Below are 21,001 nucleotides of genomic sequence, written 5' to 3' on the forward strand. Positions count from 1 at the left end.
TGCTAGGCATAGCTAGAAGATATAGAAAGCCACTGTGATGTAGTGGACTGGGCAACAGGAGAAATTGAAAGTCCCTGGAATCAAAGGTCTTGTGAAACAGGAACAGTAGATGCAGTAGGTGATTTTTAGAAGCTTGGCAGTGATGTTAGCTTTGTGGTTTAGAAAGACATCTGTGTGGATTGATGGAGTGTAGGGCAAGATGTGAGGGTGAGAAAGTTGATTAAGAGACTGTTGAGCTAAGAGGCTATCAGGTGACTGGTGACAGTTTCAATTACCAGTCAGCTGTAGTAGGAAGAATAAAGAAGACAGGATAGCTCAATAAAGCCAGTGGTTTGTGGTGAGGGTACAAAATGCTGAATTAGACAGAGTCCTCCCCTGAACCAACACCCAAACTTCAGAGGGAGAGGAGTTTACAGTCTAATGAGATAGCCTGATGATTGGCAGGTCACTGTAATGGCTTAAAATAATAGGACCAATGAGATGCTTTCAAAATTAATTTGGTAACTTATTTATTGTTTATATTCTGCCATATTTCAAAAAGGATTTGAGATAACTGATTAGATATGAGTGAATGTTTAGTTTGAAATATTACTATTATTTTTTTTATTTTTTGAGGAAGATTGGCCCTGAGCTAACATCCATGCCCAACTTCCTCTACTTTATATGTGGGACGCCTACCATGGCATGGCTTGACAAGCTGTGTGTAGGTCCACACCTGGGATCTGAACCTGCGAACCCTGGGCTGCCGAAACGGAATGTGCAAACTTAACCGCTGTGCCTTTTGGCTGGCCCCAGAAATATTACTATTGTTTTTAGATAGAATTCCCAAGTATCAAATTTTTCTTTAATCTATTACTTTACCAAACTAGGCACAACCTTTCACAAAGGTTACATGGCTCCTTTTTCTTGTATTATAGTAGCTATTAGCTAGTTGAAGTGACTTTACTCTTTCTTTCTAACAGAGGATTAGGGAAATTATATGTACCATAAAAGTAATATATAAGTTTTAGTGGACTATTGATGTGATTTCTGTCTTATGGTAGATGTTTGTCATCAGAGAGTTGATATTCTTGGAAGAGATGGGATTATGCACGTTAGAAGCAGGAGAATATTGGAGATGATGGGGAGAAAATGATGCATGTTTAAAGGGAAGAGCATGATTATTCTGGTTATGGTGGAGTAAATATTTGCATTGAGAGTTAATAAAAAAAAAAACCACAACTATTTCCAGAGCTTGGATTGGTAAAGTCCCAAATTACACACTTTTACAGTAATGACAAAAAAGTTATTATGATGGCAAAAGTATATTTTTTTAAATTGAGATATAATTCACATACCATCAAATTTACTTTTTTGTTACAAATTATACACTGAAGTATATCAGGTGTACACTGAAGTGTACAATTCACTGGTTTTTAGTATATTCACAAGGTTGTGCAAGCATCATTGCTATCTAGTTCCAGAACATTTTTATCACCCCCAAAAGAAACCCTGTACTCATTAACAGTCACTCCCCATTTCTGTCCAGCCCTTGATAACCACTTATCTGTTTCTATGGATTTGCCTATTTGGGATATTTCTTATAAATGAGATCATACAACATATCCCCTTGTGTATCTGGCTTCTTTCACTTAGCATAATGTTTTCAAGGTTTATCCATGTTGTAGCATGCATCAGAATTTCATTCCTTTTTATGGCTGAATAATGTTCTATGTATGGGTATATCACATTTGTTTATTTATTAGTTGATGGAAATTTTTTTTATGACATTTTGACTATTGCTGTGAACATTCATGAACAAGTTTTTGTGTTGACACATTTTCAATATTTTGGGTATAGCAACAGTATTTTTAAGAAAGCATGTTTTAACAAAAATTAAAAACATTCATTGGTTCCAGGAATTATTCTCAGAGTGCCCAGTCAAATGGGCATTGGAAAAATAAATATTTCATTAATACTTCATTAGCTTATTTACTTTTATTCTTTGTGTTTAAAGAAAATTGAAAATGCATAGTTCCAGGACATCTGTTCTGTTTTTTTTTCTAGGCAAGGTTACAGAGAGGTCACTTACTACTCAAACAAGGAAAACTCGATGAAGCAGAAGATGATTTTAAAAAAGTGGTATGTTAAGTTCAATTTGTATTTGGCTCTATGAAGATGTTATTTTGAGTGAACATATTGGACTTATGTTTTATATTAAGACATTTAATAATAATTTTATAGCTAAAAGGGAGAATTGTTTGATTTGTGTTTATAAGAATCACAGATCCCGGGGCCGGTCCTGTAGCTGAGTGGTTAAGTTCGCGTGCTCCGCTGCGGCAGCCCAGGGTTTCGCCAGTTCAGATCCTGGGCGCAGACATGGCACCACTCGTCAGGCCACATTGAGGCGGCGTCCCGTATGCCACAACTAGAAGGACCTACAACTAGGATATACAACTATGTACCAGGGGGATTTAGGGAGATAAAGCAGGAAAAAAAAAGATTGGCAACAGTTCTTAGCTCAGGTGGCGATCTTTAAAAAAAAACACTCACAGATCTTGTATTAATATTTAGTGACTGCATCAAAGAATCGCTTTAACAGAGGGAAGGTAAAGTGTATGGAATAGATACATAATCCTAACTCAGTTCATGTAGCTCATGTGTTCTGCTTTCTTCTCCGTGAGAATCTAGAGATGTCAGCTGAGCTATTCTAAAAGTCCTGTAAGTGACTTGGGAAATGCTTTATTTGATTTGAAAGGAATAATGAAACAGATTCTTAAAAGGAAATGTTGCTGTTGCCCATATGGCTACTTTACAAAGTAAAAAATGTTTTGGATTTGTTGGAAAGATGTTATAGATTACATGTAATTGAAGGGGGTATGTCTTAAAAAATGGTTTAGAGAGAGACAGCTAGCTAATGTCTTTATGCCCTCATTGGGCTTGTTTTAAGACCTGCATTTTTGTTCTACATGGATTTGTTTCTGGAAGAAAATATTTGCAACCACATATGTGATAAAGTATCTAGAATATATAAAGAACTCCCAAAACACAATAGTAAAAAAGCAAACATCCAATAGAATATGGGCAGAAGACATCAACAGACATTTCACTGAAAAGGCTTTACAGATGGCAAATATGCACATGAAAAGATCATTAGCCATTAAGGAAATCTAAATTAAAACAACAAGGAGCTATCACTACACATCTCTCAAAATGGCTAAAATAAAAAAGTCACAATACCAAATGATGACAAGGATGTAGACAAACATAAAATGGCCCATTCACTCTGGAAAGCAATTTGGTAGTTTCTTTTTTTTTCACTGAGGTAGATTTGCCCTGAGCTAACACCCATTGCCAATGCCAATCTTCCTCTTTTTGTACGTGAGCCTCCGCCACAGCATGGCCCCTGACAGACGAGTGGTGTAGGTCCAGACCCGAGAACCAAACCCAGGCCACCAAAGCAGAGCACACTGAACTTAACCAATAGTCCACTGGGGCAATATGATAGAATAATATTCATTAACAAGAATTGTTTATGTATAGTGTTGATTTATAGACCTAGACATACAAAATAAAGTCACTTAAAAGACAATATAAAAATTGTGTGTAAAAGTTGTTTACAACTAGAGAAAACTTTTACGTGTGCTAAATTAGTCTAAGTGGCAGTTATTTAAAGTTTATAGCTGTTTTCCCTTTTGCAAAGTTGTATACAACAAGTTTTGAAGAAAAAAGAAAAGCTTTGGAACAGAGACAGGAAGTTTGGCTTTTAGAACTGACTTTGTACTTCAGCCATGATTTACATAGCACTCTGGATGTGCGGGGCATGTTGCTAAGTGATTTCCAGGGATTATTTCACTTAGTCATTGTTCAGATGTGAGGCAGAAAGGGAAGAGGGAGGGGTGAGGCTTAAAAGATGTCAGCAATAAAATGGAATCTGACTTATATAAGGGAAAGAGGAATTTAGCATGACTTCTAGGATTTGGCTTAGATAATAAAGAAGAGCCATTTATTGAAGAGGATTGGGGGGGTGCGGTGGTAGTGGCAGTGGGTTGGAGATAGGAAATGGAATTCTGTTGACCTTGTTATTGAGATGCCATTTAGAATGTCCCATGGGAGAGATGTCAAATAGGCAGTTGCAGTCTGATGTCAGTGTATGCATAAGAGGGAATGGTGAAGAATGTAGGCTCTGGAAATGACTTTGAGCCATAGTTACCTCTTGTATAAAATGGAGATCATCTGAAATGTCCTTTAGGATTTTAGGATTTGCTTAGAATAGTGCCTGGAGCACAGAAAGCTCTCAATAAATAAAGCTCTCAAATAAATTGATCATCACCATCATCCAAAGCATGGGCTTTGGAGATAGAGACCTTAGTTTGAACTTAAGCAAGACTTCTGGCAAGTTATATAATCATTCCATTTCTTTATCTGTAAATTGAAGACAGTAAAACTGTCTCATGGGTAATAGTATTAAGTGAAAAAAAATAGGTATGCAAAGTAGGCTTTAACTGTTCTTTCTGCTCTTCAGCAGTTTTCACTTTAGTTGGAAGAAATAAGCCCTAAATATGTAAAAAATAACAGTGCAGAGGCATTTGTAAGAAGTGACATATGAGCTGTCTAAATAACAAGATAGCTCATTAAGATTGAGAATGACATATGACCAGAAGTTGGGAGACCCACCTCACTTTGTCTCCTGATTAACTGTGTGTTGTTGAGCAGATTACTTACCATTTGTGAGACTCAGTATTTTCTTTTATAAAGTGAGAGTTGATTGGGCAAGATGATTTCTTAGCTTACTTCCATTGTTAAGAGTTTCTTAAGTGATTTAAACATGTAGAGAAAGGCGATTACTACCATAATATAGAACAATTAGGGAAGCTTGGAGGAGAGGAGACTTGAGAAATGGGTTGGTTTGATTAAAACTGCTTGATGGAACAAGAGAGTCTTTTGGAATCTTAGATTTTTTTGTGTGTGTTACAATTAGGAGAAATTAGCTATATTCTCACATTTCCCTGCTTCATTTCTGGTAGGTTTTATTTATGAATTTAACAAATATTTGAGTTCATCCTCTGCCAGGTTCAATGAACATTCTTGTCTGTTTTGTTTTCCTTGCTCATACTGAATCTCTTCAGGGCAGCAGTTCTCAGGATTGGTCTCTGGATCCCACTTACTGTTAAATATTGAGGACTCTAAGGAGCTTCTGTTTATCAATGTTTATGGTATTAGAAATTAATTTTAGAAATTAAATATTAATTTAAAAGTAGTAATAAACCCACTATGTGTAAATATAAATAGCTTTGTTTTTGCATGAAAAACAACTATATTTTCAAAAACAAAAAATTTGGTAATGAGTGGTATTATTTTACATTTTTGCAAATCTCTTTGATATCTGACTTACTTGAAGACAACTGGATTCCCAGATCTGATTTATATATTGGTCGAAGCATTATTAGAGGAAATGTGTCTCACACATATAAGCGGTTGGAAAAGGAAGACTATTTTAATAGTCTTTTTAGATAATTGTGGATATTCGTTGGTGTTACACAAAGACTCCACTAGTGGTTATAGGTTAGTTGCAGTGTGGGCTCTGAAATCTTATCAGTGAACTTTTAGTACTTTGTTATAATGAAACCCATTGGTTTATCTTGCACTTTGAATGGATTCTTTATATTTTATACATATATGCTTTTGTCCCCACAGACCCCTGAAAGAATATTAAGGACTCCCAGGGGTCCCTGGATCAGAGTCTGAGAATCACTGCTGTAGGGTATATACCTGAGAGGATAATTGCTACTTTGAAAGTTATGGGCATTTTTAATCTGGCTGAATAGTTTGGCACTGTCCCTTTAAGTGGTTATCCAAATTTATGTTCCCACCAGCAGCATAGGAGAGTTCCATGTGTTCCACATCTTCAACAACACTTGATATGAACAGTGTAACTTTTGCTAACCTGGTTGATGTAAGAAATGCAACTACATACATCTATGGTGTATGTTTCTGTTAGATTCTATTCTCTAACTATTTCTTCTCTGTCAATCCACCCTTCTCTTCCCTCCCCCAATTCATTTAGATTTTTCTTCCTTATTCTGTTCTTTCTACACTATTACACATACTATGTCTTTTTCTCTTAGTCATTACCTCAGGAATTTCAACGTGCATGCTTAATAACATTTGAAGGTAATCAATATCTTTAGCTTCCTCCAGAATAATACAGGGACCTTAGAATGCGTTAACTCAATCACCCTCCCCCTGACTTGGATACTATTGTTTTTCAAAAATGGGTCTTTCTAGTAACCAAAAGAGCATGGTACTGGCACAAAAACAGACACACAGATCAATGGAACAGAATCTAGAGCCCAGAAATAAACTCACACATCTGTGGACAGCTAATTTTCAACAAGGGAGCCAAGAACATACAATGGAGGAAGAATGTCTTCAATAAATGGTGTTGGGAAAACTGGACAGCCACATGCAAAAGAATGAAAGTAGACCATTATCTTAGAGCATACACAAAAATTAACTCAAAATGGATGAAAGACTTGAATGTAAGACCTGAAACCATGAATCTTCTAGAAAACATAGGCAATATGCTCTTTGACATTGTCTTAGCAGCAGTTTTTCAAATACTATGTCTGACCAGGCAAGGGAAACAATAGAAAAAATTTAAAAATGGGACTACATCAAACTAAAAAGCTTCTGCACAGCAAAGGAAATCATCAACAAAATGGAAAGAGAACCTAACAATTGGGAGAAGATATTTGCAAACCATATATCAGGTAAAGGGTTAATAGCCAAAATATACAAAGAACTCATGCATCTCAACAACAAAAAAACCAACAACCCAACTAAAAAGTGGGTGAAAGATCTGAAAAGTGATTTCTCCAAAGAAGATATACAGATGGCCAACAGATGCGTGAAAAGATGTTCAACATCATTAACTATCAGAGAAATGCAAATCAAAACTACAATGAGATATCACCTCACTCCTGTCAGAATGGCTATAATTAACAAGACAGGAAACAATAAGTGTTGGAGAGGATGCGGGGAGAAGGGAACCCTCATACGCTGTTGGTGGGAGTGCAAACTGGTGCAGCCACTATGGAAAACAGTATGGAGTTTCCTCAGAAAATTAAGAATAGATCAACCTATGATCCAGCTATTCCACTGCTGGGTATGTATCCAAAGAACTTGAAAACACAAAGGCATAAAGATACTTGCACCCCTATGTTCATTGCAGCATTATACACAATAGCCAAGACTTGGAAGCAACCTAGGTGCTCATCAAGGGGTGAATGGATAAAGAAGATGTGGTATATTTAAACAATGGAATACTACCCAGCCATAAGAAACAATGAAATCCAGCCATTTGTGACAACATGGAAGGACTTTGAGGGTATTATGCTAAGTGAAATAAGTTAGAGGGAGAAAGTCAAATACCATATGATCTCACTCATAAGCAGAAGATAGAAACAATGACAAACAAACACATAGCAATAGACATTGGATTAGTGGTTCCCAGAGGTGGTGGGGAGAGGGAAGAGGGCGAAAGGGGTGATGAGGCACATGTGTGTGGTGATGGATTGTAATTAGTCTTTGGGTGGTGAACATGATATAATCTACACAGAATTTGAAATACATTACAGTGTAGACCTGAAATCCATATAATGTTATAATCCAATGTTACTGCAATAAAAAGAAAATTTGGTCTTTCTTCTTTTTGCTGTTCAATTTAGTATTATTTTTTGTATGGTTCCCTTGTTGTTAGATTGCAGAAAGAATTTATGAAGGCAAATTCTAGAAGTCACTGGAGAATGTTACCATATACCTCAAATATTACATATTTTTATGTTATTAAATAATATCAAATGAAAAATTTAAATTTGTGCTTCTCCCAAAACCATATTTAAATATAATAGGATTAGAAAGATTAATTTCTTGAGACAAGCAGTTCAGTGAATGTATTTTATGCCAAAGTCTAATTTTATTTTGACCTAAGAGGAGTCAAACTGAGGTTTTATTATTCCAGGACCTTAATTGCTGTAACTTTAACAGAGGGTATCCAGTTTAAGTTGGCTAATATGTAATGCGATGGGAAATAAATTGAACATCCTTTTAAACTGTGTATTACATCTTTTACATTCTGTGCTCGTCTTGAATTTATTTATTATAGAGATGTCACAAAAGGAGGTTGGAATTTTTATTAGCCTTTTTTGGAGTACTTGCTGTATGTTACATAAAGTATGTTTTTAATTTCTCAGTGACTGCTACTCAAGGTGTAGGTATTAATATCCTCCTTTTGTTGGTGAAGAAAATGCAGATAACATGTAGACAGTAATAAAGTTAGGATTTGGGCTTGGTTTTTTTTTTTTTCCCCATTTAGACTTTATTTTAAAACATTAATACAAAATCTATGTGGAAATAGTCACAACCTGGCCATTGAGAAATGGTAAAACTACTGTATTAGTTATCTGTTGCTGCATAACAAATTACTCAAAGTTAGCAGCTTAAAGCCACACACATTCGTGATCTCAGTTCATGGGGTCAGGAATCTGGGCAGGCTTAGCAGGGTCCTTTGCTCCTGGGTCTCTCACAGGCTATAGTCAAAGTGTCAGATAGGGCTGCAATATTATCTGAAGGCTCAGTTGGTGAAGGAACTGCTTCCAAACTCACTTGGTTGTTGGCAGGCTTTAGTTTCTCTTGAGCTGTCAACACTGAGGTCTCTGTTTTTTTCTGAGCTTTTAATCAGAGGCTTCCCTTGTTTTTTCTTAAGTGGGCCTCTCCAGAAATACCTCACAGCATGGCAGCTTGCTTCATCAGAGTGAGCAATGAGAAGGCAAGAGAGAGAGAGAGAGAGTACTAGCAAGATGGAAGTCACAGTGTTTTGTACCTAATTAAGGAAGTGACATCCTATCACCTTTGTCATTCTGTTTGTTAAAAGGAGTTACCAGCTATCTTAGACTCTGGGGGAGTGGATCACACAAAGGCATGAATTCCAGGTGAGGATCACCTGGGGCCATCTTAGAAGTCTGCCCACCTTAACTACCAACCCACTGTTTTCATTTGAGGTCCCTGAAATAGGGGTGTATTTAGATTAGGTTAGAGGGCAGTTCACCTCTTTCAACAAGCCCCTATCCCATAGCTATTATGAGTTTTTATCCAGAAGCTCAGTGACCATTTAAATAGTCAGAAGAAATAAATAAAATATTGTCGTAGGGAGACATTTGGCAGAAAGGGTCAGAAATACACAACACTAAAGAAGAGAAGGAGATCAAGAAACATGAAAAAAGGAGGGAGGGAAATATCAGCAGGAATCTCTGCATGTAAATATCCTGGAACATGGGAAGGCAATTGGGAGGAGGCGGCAACCTTGTGGTAAGAGTGAAAGTCTTCATCTCACTTCATCTTCTTTAAAACTCTCCAGGGTTGTAAATAAATCCTTAGTTTGTTTCTCAAACTCTTTTCTTAGCTCCTTGAAAGAATCTCCTCCCTCTCCTCTCCTTCCCCCTCCTCCCACCACTCCCTCCTCTCCCCAAAAAGGCCCAGAGGACCTGAGCTCATTCCCTCTTTCCCATTCCTGTTGCTGGAGGACTGAGTGAGGCTGAGCCCTCCATCCTCAACCTTGAGATTTAGTGCTTTCTCCTCATTTCCAACAAGAGAAATTTTGTGGAAGATACTAAAGTTTGGGAGAGGAAAGAGGAAAAACACAAATTCCGTCCAGAAGAGGTAGTCTCTAATACATTCTAATACATCCTATCCAAAAGGGAGCAGTACATATAGGGAACAAGTTGTCAGTAAACTTCTACTTTTACTCAAAGTGGCAGGGCACACACATTTATACTTTTCCAGTGTGGTCTATCAGAAGTATTCAGGACCACCCTGAGGATGATGAAACAGACACAGGCAAACACGCCAAGGCCCTGAAGCAGTTCCTTTCAACTTGGATAATTCAGTCATGCAGGGAAAATCCTCCCCCTAGACCGAGCTGAGGTTACCAATTCCTAGTTACCTATGAATACCTGGAGTCCTGTCCAGTCCTTCAAAAGCTAAGGGTTAAACAGACAAAATAGAATACCTGAAGTTCCTGAAAACCAAATGGTGAAATACAGAGCCTCTACCAAGAAATAATATTCTTAAGGTTTCTTAACCTTAAGTTAAGGTTTGGAGTGTTCTCTCCTACCAGGTGGCTAGTGGGGGTGTTTTTAAAAAATGAATCGACTAAAAGGGGAAGCAGTATGATCAGTCAATTGAAGGAGAGACATTTCTAGAAATAACCTACCATTGTCTGCACCTCACCCCAAATTGGAACTCATCAACTACAATTCTCATCGTAGTAAGAATATTAGATTTCAGAAATTGTTACATATAAATAGTAATCTTTAAAAAGTTCCCCCCAAATTTAGTAGCTTTTTAATGTAGGCACTCAGTTTTTCTGAGCTTAAGCTTAAGATTTTCCATCTGGAAGAAGAGATTGTTAAGAGCTGCTGTGCATGAGGCTGGACTGGGAGCAGGGATGAGCTGGGAGCAGACAAGGGGGGATTTTATTGGGGTGACAGAAATGGTCTAAAACCGGTGATCATTGTAGACTTGGTAAATTTATTAAACATCATGGAATTGTATACTCAAAATGAGTGAATTTTGTGGTATATAAATTATACCTTGATAAAATTGTTAAAAAAAAGAGACAACTTGTAAACCTCTTAAAACCATGTCCTAAGCCTTTTAATAAGGTATTAATTACTCTCTTATTTTTTCATGTAAATTCTTCCTTTCTTATTAACCTTAACCCCTCTGGTACCAAATCTTTTTCTATCATATAATCTCTAAAAAAACCCTGCTCTCTCCTTCAGTTTCCCTATGTTTTTGATAAAATTATTTTATACTTAAAAATAAGTACTTAGGAAATATAACTAGAAGGCAAAATATATAAAACTCAAGTAATTCTGCAGAGCTCTATGTAAGAAAGTGAGAGAGGTGCTTTCCTGTCTTCGTTCTTCTCTACCCTCTCGCATTCCTAAATATAACTCAGGTCTTTTGACTGTAGCTCCACTGCTCGCTCTTATGCACCGTATTGGTGGAAATAAAGAGCCTTTGCCGCTGCCTCCCACGGTGATTAGCACCAGGGAGCAAGTCTGTGGACAGCCAGCGTCTCTGTCCTTTTCCCCCACTGAACTGAAGTATTTGCAATGGTCAGATTGTTGTGTATATTATGGGTATTAGATTTAAGAGATTAAAAATGCTGTTTAATTTCTTATTATTGTTATAGCTCAAATCAAATCCGAGTGAAAATGAAGAAAAGGAAGCCCAGGCTCAACTTATAAAATCTGATGAAATGCAGCGTTTGCGTTCACAAGCACTTGATGCTTTTGAAAGCTCGGATTATACTGCTGCTATAACCTTCCTTGATAAGATTTTAGAGGTAAGTTTGTTAGATATTGCGGCTAACAAGCCTAACACTGCTTCTTACTATAAGGCATGTTTATACACTTCGACTTGTTATATACCACAAAAACCTAGATGGGATAAAATCAGATTGGTCCTTGTGCTTTCAGCCCTTCATTGAGAGATGGTGTCTATGTACGTAGAACACAATTTGGAACTGAAGTTTTCAGTAAATGTAGTGAATGTGCTGTGGAGTGGGAGTTACCTGTTTTTAGACGTTGCTTGCTTTGCTACTTTTGTTTGATTTTGCAGTTTTTTAGGGGAAGAAAACTCTAGAGGTTAGATAATGAGCTAATAGATGAAAGACTTGGTTGAAGGTAAGGAAAAATAATGTTTGGGAGGAAAGAGTAGTGTTTAGAGGGAGAAGCTCCTAGGGAAGAAGGCAGATGAAGTTTATAGGATCCAGAGAGCTCTAGATAGGGGAAACCAAAGTCTAGAGTTTCCTTGCCTCTGAAGGACTTAATAACAGATGGTTTCAGAAGGAAGTCTACTAAAATGTTGAAATGGAAGCAGGCATAATTCGTATTTGTCATTTTCACAGTGCTTTGATGTACAGTTTCATTTCATCTTGGCAGGAAACTTGTGATATATGTAGAATGGGCACCACTTTGATAATTTTATAGAGGAGATGATGTGATATAGTCCAGTGGAATTCACGTGTTTTTTTTGTTAATGCTTTATTAAGGAAGTATAAGTATAAGGTTATAATTTTTACCTTCTAGTAGTTAGAGAATTTGTTTTGACCTAGCTTATTGCCTATGATATTTAGTTTATGTACAGTGTTGATTTTGATATCCTAACATAAGTGAAAAGTTGACATGACTTCAGAACAGCTCTAAGAAGTATGTAAAAATACTACTACAGGTCTTATTGGTGAGCTTTTGGGTTTATATTTTGAAGAATACTAGTGTGTTTACTACACATTGTCAACTTTGATAAAATAGAAAAGGTGAAACCTCCACCTTCTCACATTGTTTTTCTCTTTATTTTCGTGATGTGAGGATTTAACTTGAAGAAGGTGACATTTTATAAAAGAGAATTTCATTGGTTATTAGTAGAATAAAAATATTTTGTGAATTTAGAGACTAGATTTTAGTTTTTGAGATTAGAAATGAGAATTGTTTAGGTACACAAATCTGATTAGTAAATATTCTCTTCAAAATTAAATATGCTTCACCGGGAACCGTCTTCTAAAGTAAATGCTATCTTTTCTTATTTTCAGAGTTTTAGAATTATATAATTGAAGGGGGTAGGAAAAAGGCCTTGTTAGTATGTATATCCCTTACCCCATTAGAATTTATTTAAGGTATCCTTGGAGAAATTATTTTGTCACATCTAATTATTTTTGTCACATCTAAATTGTATCAGACTTTTTAACACTATTCACAATATAGAAGTCATCACATTAATTGAGGATGTTTTATGTTGATAAATATGTAGTAAAATATGTGGGATGCAAGTATGAATGTGCGTAATTTACTGTTTCTTTCTTAAAGTCTAGTTCTTTTGTTTCTCAAGGTTTGTGTTTGGGATGCAGAACTACGGGAGCTTCGAGCTGAATGTTTTATAAAAGAAGGGGAACCTAGGAAAGCGATAAGTGACTTAAAAGCTGCATCAAAATTGAAGAATGATAACACTGAGGCTTTTTATAAAATCAGCACACTGTATTATCAACTAGGAGACCATGAACTGTCCCTCAGGTCAGTTCTAGTGACATACACATCTCATCATCTTTTTATTGTTAGCAGTAAGATAATCTCATTTTCTTTTTAATTTTAAATTAATAAAATTATGGTTAAGGCTGTTTTTATACTTCATCTATTTTGTATCTCTAAATAATTCTGTTTCCACATAATTTATTTTCATGAAGTATGCTTATTAAAATAAATAGGAGGGCTATTATATTTGTAGAAGAAAAATGGAGTGTTCAATGTATAACTCTCTTTAAGTCATTTGAATTTGAATTAATAAGTATGTGCATAGTACAATGCCATATATAAAAGTGTATGGTAAATTATTGTCAGTATGTTTTGTTTGTTACAAACAAAAAACACCTTTCATGTGATTTCTCTAGTTAGTATGGAAAAACCATTTATTAATTATTTTGACTTGGAGTATTTTCCTCTTTTTAATACATGAGCAGTGAAGTTCGTGAATGTCTTAAACTTGACCAGGATCATAAAAGGTGTTTTGCACACTATAAACAAGTAAAGAAACTTAATAAGCTGATTGAGTCAGCTGAAGAGCTCATCAGAGATGGCAGGTAAGAGTATGCTTGTCTAGAATATGCTTGCTTTCGCTTGTGTGTTTTGTGGACGCAAAAGAAAAATTGAACTGCTTTCTCTTTTAGTCCTTAGCCGTTGAAGGTGGAGTATCTTAGATGGTACGGGGTCTTAGCAAAACTACCACAATTGTACATTTTTTGAATAAGGCAGGTATAAATGATGCTAACTGCATAGTGTGCAGCAGATTTATTTATATTTCACCAAATATTCATTGAGTTTCTCCTGTATCAGGCACTATGTACTAGGGCTGCAGACATAAATATGACTATAGTTTTCGGTCTTAAGAAGCTTATAGTTTAGGAGACAGGCATGTAAATTGATTATTAAAAGATAATGTTTTATCTAGAGTGATAGAGATGCATACAGATTTTCTCGAAGTATAGGATTCTGGGTTAACAGTTCGTTATGGCATCTGAAAAATATCATGCCACTTCTATCTGGCCTCTTTGGTTTCTGATGAGAAATCTGTTGTTATTCTAATTATTTTTTACCCCTTAAGATAAGATATTTTCCTCTGACTGCTTTCAAGATCTTTTCCTTGTCTTTTGTTCTTAAAAGTTTGATTATGTTGTATCTTACCATGGATTTCTTTGCGTTTATCATATTTGGAGTTCACTTAGCTTCTAGAATATGTAGGTTTATGTCTCTTATCAAATTTGGGAAGTTTCTGGCCATTATTTCTTGGAGTACTTTTTCAGCCCTGCCTCTCTCAGCTTTCCTTGTTAGACTCTGGTTAACATAAATGTTAGCTCTTTTGTTATAGCCCCACAGCTCCCTGAGGCTCTGTTCGTTTTTTTTTCAACTTTATTTCTCATTGTTGTTTGGATTTGGTAATTTCTGTTGTTCCAATTCACTGATTTTTTTCTCTGTCCCCTGTGTTCTGCTGTTGAGCACATTCAGTGAGCTTTTTATTTCACTTTTTATATTTTTCAGTTTTTATCTTGTGTTTCTTCACTGAGACTTTCTCTTTCTTTGCCAAGGCATTCGAGTTCTTCATTGGCTTTAAGCATGTTTGTCATTGCTGCTTTTTGCGTGGCTGCTTTAAAATCTCTGTCAGATAATTCTTTTTTTTTTTTGAGGAAGACTAGTCCTGGGCTAACTGCTGCTGATCCTCCTCTTTTTGCTGAGAAAGACTGGCCCTGAGCTAACATCTGTGCCCATCTTCCTCTACTTTATATGTGGGATGCCTACCACAGCATGGCTTACCAAGTGGTGCCATGTCCACATCTGGGATCCGAACTGGCAAACCCGGGCCACTGAAGCAGAACATGGGCGCTTAACAGCTGCGCCACCGGACCGGCCCCTCTGTCAGATAATTCTAACATATCTGTCTTCTTGGTGTTGGAATTTATTGTCTTTTCTCATTGTTTGAGATCTTCCTAATTCTTGGTATGATGAGTGGTTTTTATTTGAAACCTGGACATTTTCATTTTATAAAACTCTGGTTTTTATTTAAATCTTCTCTTTTGCTGGGTTTTCTAACACTGTTTCCAGCAAAGCAAGGGCGGGCACCATCCTGTTGCTGCCAGGTGGAGGTAGAAATTTCTCACTTGGCCTTCCTTGCTACTCGAGGGGTGGGGCTTCTTACTATGCTTGGTGCAGGTGGGAGTTTGGGGGACTCATTTCCGGCTGTGGATGGAAGTCCTGGCTCGCTACTTGGCCTTCTCTGCCACTAACCCTGGCAGGCGTGTGGGCATGCCTCGTTACAGCCCCACCAGAGAAGAAGTCTAGGTTCTCCACTCGACTGCTGGCTTTGGTGGAGTGGAGCCATAATTTTCTCTGTGGCGTTTGGCTAGAGTAGAGCTGTTATTGTCAGAAAGCTTTCTGTCTTTCTAGGCCACTCTTTCTCGGCCTTTTATCTGAGGAGAGCAGGCTCTTGCTCGTTTTTTGTCTGCACCCATTGGCATTTCTGGGTTGCTGGCTTCTTTAGCTCCACGTCTGAGGTATCTGATGCAAAAAGAAACCCAGGGAACTTACCACGCCAAGTTTTTCCTCAGGCCCCTGGTCTCTAGCTGATCTTCCTTCTTCTCTCCCCTTTTCTGAGTCTTTTTATATTTTAACAAATATATGATGTCGAGGGTATTTGACAGATATCTGGCTGGAGGAATTGGGGAAAGTACTATTTCACCTTCCCCGAAGCTAGGTTTTTTTTTTTTAGTGAAGTGCAGTATTTTCTAATTGAAGCTTTTATTTCAAGCTAATTATAGTTTCACATATAGTTGTAAGAAATAAAGCAAGGTCTTGCATACTCTGTGCAGTTTCCTACAATTGGACCATCTTGGAAAACTATAGGACAATATTTCCACCAGGATTTTGACGTTGATAGCCAGCTTTTGTTTGAAGTGTTGTATTTAAACCTGTGTTTGAATGCGTCAGTGGTTGAATGTGAAGACTGCAGCACTTAAGGAATGATGTGCCCAATGGCATGGAAATCATCTTCTAGGTCGCCGTTACTGAGCAAAGTAACAGTGGATAACACGGCTACGGCTTTTCACCAGTTTAAAGCAAAATACTGACACAGCTTTATTATTCTTAGAAAGCTGGTAAAGTTGGGAATTTAAGCAGTTTCCTTCTGCAAGGAACCATGTTGTACTTAGTTGTGAATATTGACATTCATTATATAAAATAATAACTCCATTATTTCATCAAAGTGTGTAGTGGCAAGAAGTAAAACCTGATCTGTTTTGCTAAAAGTGCTCTGTGTAAGTCAGACTTTAATAAGGTGTTTTACTCAGTTTCAAAATTATGAGTGTTTTTCTGTAAGGAAATTCATCATTTGGTTTGATTGATACTCACAGGTATGCTTTGATTTCTCCATATACATTTTCTTGGTCATGTGTTTTATCTCCTAACTCTTAACTGCAGAGACTACCTTCCTTGGTACTCTAGATAATAAGGTAAAAGCAGTGTCTGAAGGCATGTGCTTATTCAGGTGAATTGATTAAGCAACATAGAGTGAAGAGTAGAGGGTCCTCTCCTTACCTCTGGAGGTAGAATTTCATTGTTACTTATCATGATTTGCTCATTTAATAGATACACAGAGGCGACCAGCAAATATGAATCTGTCATGAAAACAGAGCCAAGTGTTTCTGAATACACAATTCGTTCAAAAGAAAGAATTTGCCACTGCTTTTCTAAGGTAATAGTTGACTTGTTCCCAGAAATGTAAAAACTTAACATATGGAATAACAACAATAAATCCTTTTCTCACATTTACTTTTAGGATGAGAAGCCTGTTGAAGCTATTCGAGTGTGTTCTGAAGTTTTACAGATGGAAGCTGACAACGTGAACGCTCTGAAAGATCGAGCAGAGGCCTATTTAATAGAAGAAATGTATGATGAAGGTAAATCTTTGAGGACTTTGATGTGTAACATCTAAAAGTTGAAGTGTATGAAATTAGCACATGTTTAACATACTTTTGTGTCGAACAAGTTTACCAGAGTACCTGGAAATGTTGGCAGTTTTAGAAAAATGGCAGAGAACCTGAAAATTACTCTTCCTTAGTGAAACTTGAAAGGTTTTCCGTATGAAGAAAGAGTTGTGCTGTTGAAACTAGTTCAGAGAATATAAAAATAAAAATTTTAACTTTCTTTGTTGTAGACAAGTTAGAAAAGATAAATAACAAAATAGAAAATTTAAATTGTAGATCTCATATCATTTAGAGATAATCACTATTCATTTTGGATTTATATCTTTCAGACTTTTGTCTATGCATATATACATATATTTTATTCTATATCTGTATATATATTCTCTGCCTGTGGATGGTATACATATTATACGTATGTGTACATATATATGTCATACATGCCTAACTATAAAAGGATCACCTGTGACCTCTGAGCTGTTCAGTGGTTAGCATAGCTGCCCACCCTGCTTTGTTCAAGTTGACGTATCAGAGTTTCCTGCTAGATGTTGTAAGGACCTTGAATAAAGGCAGTGCCCTATTTTTGGAAGATAACTAAGGCATATACCGTAATAGCCAGTTTTTGAAATATAGAATCCTTTCATATATATTGTTTTGTGACAAAATGCAATGAACATTTAAATGAGATGGTTTTTAAAAGAAGTGAGCCTTATAGTCCTTATTGCAAAGTTTTTGTTTCTAATCAGGTAAAACATTTTAAATTGAAAACACTAAGAGTATTTTTCTGGTGAAATTTGGTTTGTGGTACTCTTTTTTTTTTTTCAGTTAAGTGCTGATATTTATTTAATAAAAAAGTATGCAGCTATTAAAATAATGTTAAATTTTAATGCCATGCAAAAGTAGTCCTATTGATAAGTGGTAATTGTGGATAATATTTTAAATGCAGCGAGGATGCATCTGCAACAATGATAAAACCTATACTAAGAAGGATGTAACTATACTTATAATTAAGAAAGGTTTGTGGTACCTGTTTTCAAGGCAAACTGATCAATCACTTTTTCCCTGAGTTGAAAAGGATGTTGCTCCTAAGCAGTTTCCTGGGAGTGATGACAATTCTGGTTGCTACTGTTTGTGGGACATTTTTATAGTATAGTCCTCAAGGTCTGATTGAGGCTTGAAATGTATGCAATCAAAATGATAAATTTTAATATTCATAAGAATGCTTCAATAAGGCAGGTAATATCCATAGAAGAAGCCTTTAGCATATTTGTTCTTTTCACTTCTGAGCTCTGTATCTACTCAGTGAGGGGGCTGCACTCTAGGATTTTGCATTCTGGTTAGGTTTTGAAACTCTTCAGCAATGGTACTTTGTCATCTGTATGTAAACCCTCAGCTCTAACTGAAATTAGAGACACTGCACAAGAATATGAAAAGCTTAGCTGTTAGAAAAGTGTTAAATCTTATAGGCTGCTAAATATAATTTGAAAGATGCCTTTGTAACTTGAATGTTAACCTGATTTATTTTTAGGGAAACTTGACAGCTTAATTCTTAAAGAAAAAGATGTTTACTACTAATTTAATAGAATAGATCTGTCTTTGAAGCCTGTTTTTTCCTTTAAAATTTTATTTTATTTTTTATTGGAGTGTAATTGACATACAGTATTCTATTAGTTTCAGGTGTGCGTCTTAGTGATTTGGTATTTATAAACATTACAAAATGATCAGCACAATAAGTCTAGTTACCATCTGTCACCATACAAAGTTATTATAATATTATTGACTATATTCCCTGTGCTATACATTACATCCGCATGACCTATTTATTTTATAACTGGAGGTTTGTACCTCTTAACCCCTTCACCTATTTTGCCCACCCTCCACCCCTGCCCCTCTCTGGTAACCACCAGTTTGTTTCCTGTATCTCTGAGGGTTTTTTTGTTTTGTTTATTTGTTTTGTTTTTTAGATTCCACATATAAGTGAGATCATATGGTATTTGTCTTTCTCTGTCTGACTTATTTCACTCAGCATAATACCTTCTAGGTCTGTCATCTGTGTTATCACAAATGACAAGATTTCATTTTTTCATTCTTTTTTGTGTGTGTATGTTTGTTCTTTATCCCTTTATCTATTGATGGACACTCAGGTTGGCTGTTGTGAATAATGGTGAAGTGAACATAGGGGTGCATATATCTCTTTGAATTAGTGTTTTCATTTTTTTTGGATAAATACTCAGAAGTGGAATAGTTAGATCATATGGTAGTTCTATTTTTAATTTTTTGAGGAACCACCATACTGTCCATAGTGGCTGCACCAATTTACATTCCCACCAACAGTATACAAGGGTTCCCTTTTCTCCACACCCTCACCAACATTTATTTTTTGTCTTTTTGATAATAGCCATTCTGATAGGTGGAGGCAAAAATATACAGTGGGGGAAGACAGTCTCTTCAATAAGTGGTGTTGGGAAAACTGGACAGTCACATGCCAAAGAATGAAACTGAACTACTATCTTATACCATATACAAAAATAAATTTAAAATGGATAAAAGACTTAAATGTAAGACCTGAAACCATAAAACTCTTAGAAGAAAACATAGGTAGTCAGCTCTTTGACATTGGTCTTAGCAATATTTGTTTGGACCAATCTCCTCAGGCAAGGGCAAGAAAAGCAAAAATAACAAATGGGATTACATCCCATTACATCAAACCAAAATACTTTTGCACAGTGAAGGAAACCATCAACAAAATGAAAAGGTAACATACTGAATGGGAGAAGATATTAAATCGTACATCTGATAAGGGATTAATAGCCAAAATATTTGAAGAACTTATACAAGTTAATATAAAAGGAAACAACCAACCTGATTAAAAAGTGGGCAGAGGACTTGAATAGACATTTTTTCAAAGAAGACATATAGGTGGCCAACAGGCACATGAAAAGATGCTCAGCATCACTAATCATCAGGGAAATGCAAATCAAAACCACAATGAAATAAAAATTTCTTTTAAATAGGAGTTTATTCTTTGTCTCTTGGGGGGGTTTAGATTATGCACTAGGGAATCTTTCTGATTTATGGTTTTACAAGAGTAAAATGGTCATTTGAGTCATAAGTATGGAAATTAAGCATGGAGAGAGAGAGAATATGTTGCTAGGTCTCTAAATTTGGGGGAGTAGGGAGGAAAGCCTGTATAGTTGGAACTTAAAGGTATTATTTGACTTGTTTGGATTTGAATCAGAGGTTTATCAAATGATGTCAATGAATAATAATCTTCCTTAACTAGGTTAAATAAAAATATGTTGAAGTCCTAAGTTAAAATATGAAGGCTTTCCATATTCTGTTCGCTGGTATTACCTATTTTTAAATCAGCAATTTAAAATGAGGGTAGGTATATAATGAATGAGGAAAGAATAGGGTTAGGGTAGTGAGTAATAGAACATGGAAATTTATTAATTTTGAGCTTGTGATAGAGTTATCAGGAAAGGTATTAGGGGATTTCACTCACTAGAACATGAGTGTACAAATACTTCTTCAAGACCCTCCTTTCAGGTTTTCTGGGTATATACCCAGAGGTGAAATTGCTGGATGATATGTGCTTTTTAATCTTTTGAGGAACTGCCATACTGCTTTCCATAGTGGTTGCACCATTTGCATTCCCACCAGCCTGTATCTGTGCTGTCTACTCCAGTGCTTTGAATACAGTTGGTGATATTTCTTAACTGTTGATAGAGAAATTATAGTACAAAATTAAATTTTATAATCTGCTAGGAAATGGAATTCTCTTTGTCTTTTACTGTTAGTACTGTTCTCTCTTTTCCACTATAAAAATTTCAACAAAACACATGTATAGAGCACATTGATGTATCAGATTCAGTTAGAGTGCAGGCCACGTTATGTCCCTGTGCACAATTAAACATAGTTTGTCTCCTCTCT

The 21,001-nt window shown here is 36.1% G+C and overlaps 1 protein-coding gene across 2 annotated transcripts in view; it reads left to right on the forward strand.

Annotated features, from left to right (window-relative positions):
- DNAJC3 (DnaJ heat shock protein family (Hsp40) member C3) overlaps window positions 1–21,001 on the forward strand; it is a 69,966-nt gene that overhangs the window by 33,088 nt on the left and 15,877 nt on the right. For both annotated transcript variants that reach the window (XM_023621735.2, XM_023621736.2), the window contains exons 4-9: window positions 2,047–2,121; window positions 11,240–11,392; window positions 12,934–13,115; window positions 13,559–13,678; window positions 16,734–16,839; window positions 16,924–17,044. In XM_023621735.2, coding sequence (XP_023477503.1) covers window positions 2,047–2,121; window positions 11,240–11,392; window positions 12,934–13,115; window positions 13,559–13,678; window positions 16,734–16,839; window positions 16,924–17,044 — 757 coding nt within the window. The remainder of the gene's footprint in view (window positions 1–2,046; window positions 2,122–11,239; window positions 11,393–12,933; window positions 13,116–13,558; window positions 13,679–16,733; window positions 16,840–16,923; window positions 17,045–21,001) is intronic.

This window comes from Equus caballus, chromosome 17, assembly GCF_041296265.1.
Source record: "Equus caballus isolate H_3958 breed thoroughbred chromosome 17, TB-T2T, whole genome shotgun sequence".
Lineage (NCBI taxonomy): Eukaryota > Metazoa > Chordata > Mammalia > Perissodactyla > Equidae > Equus > Equus caballus.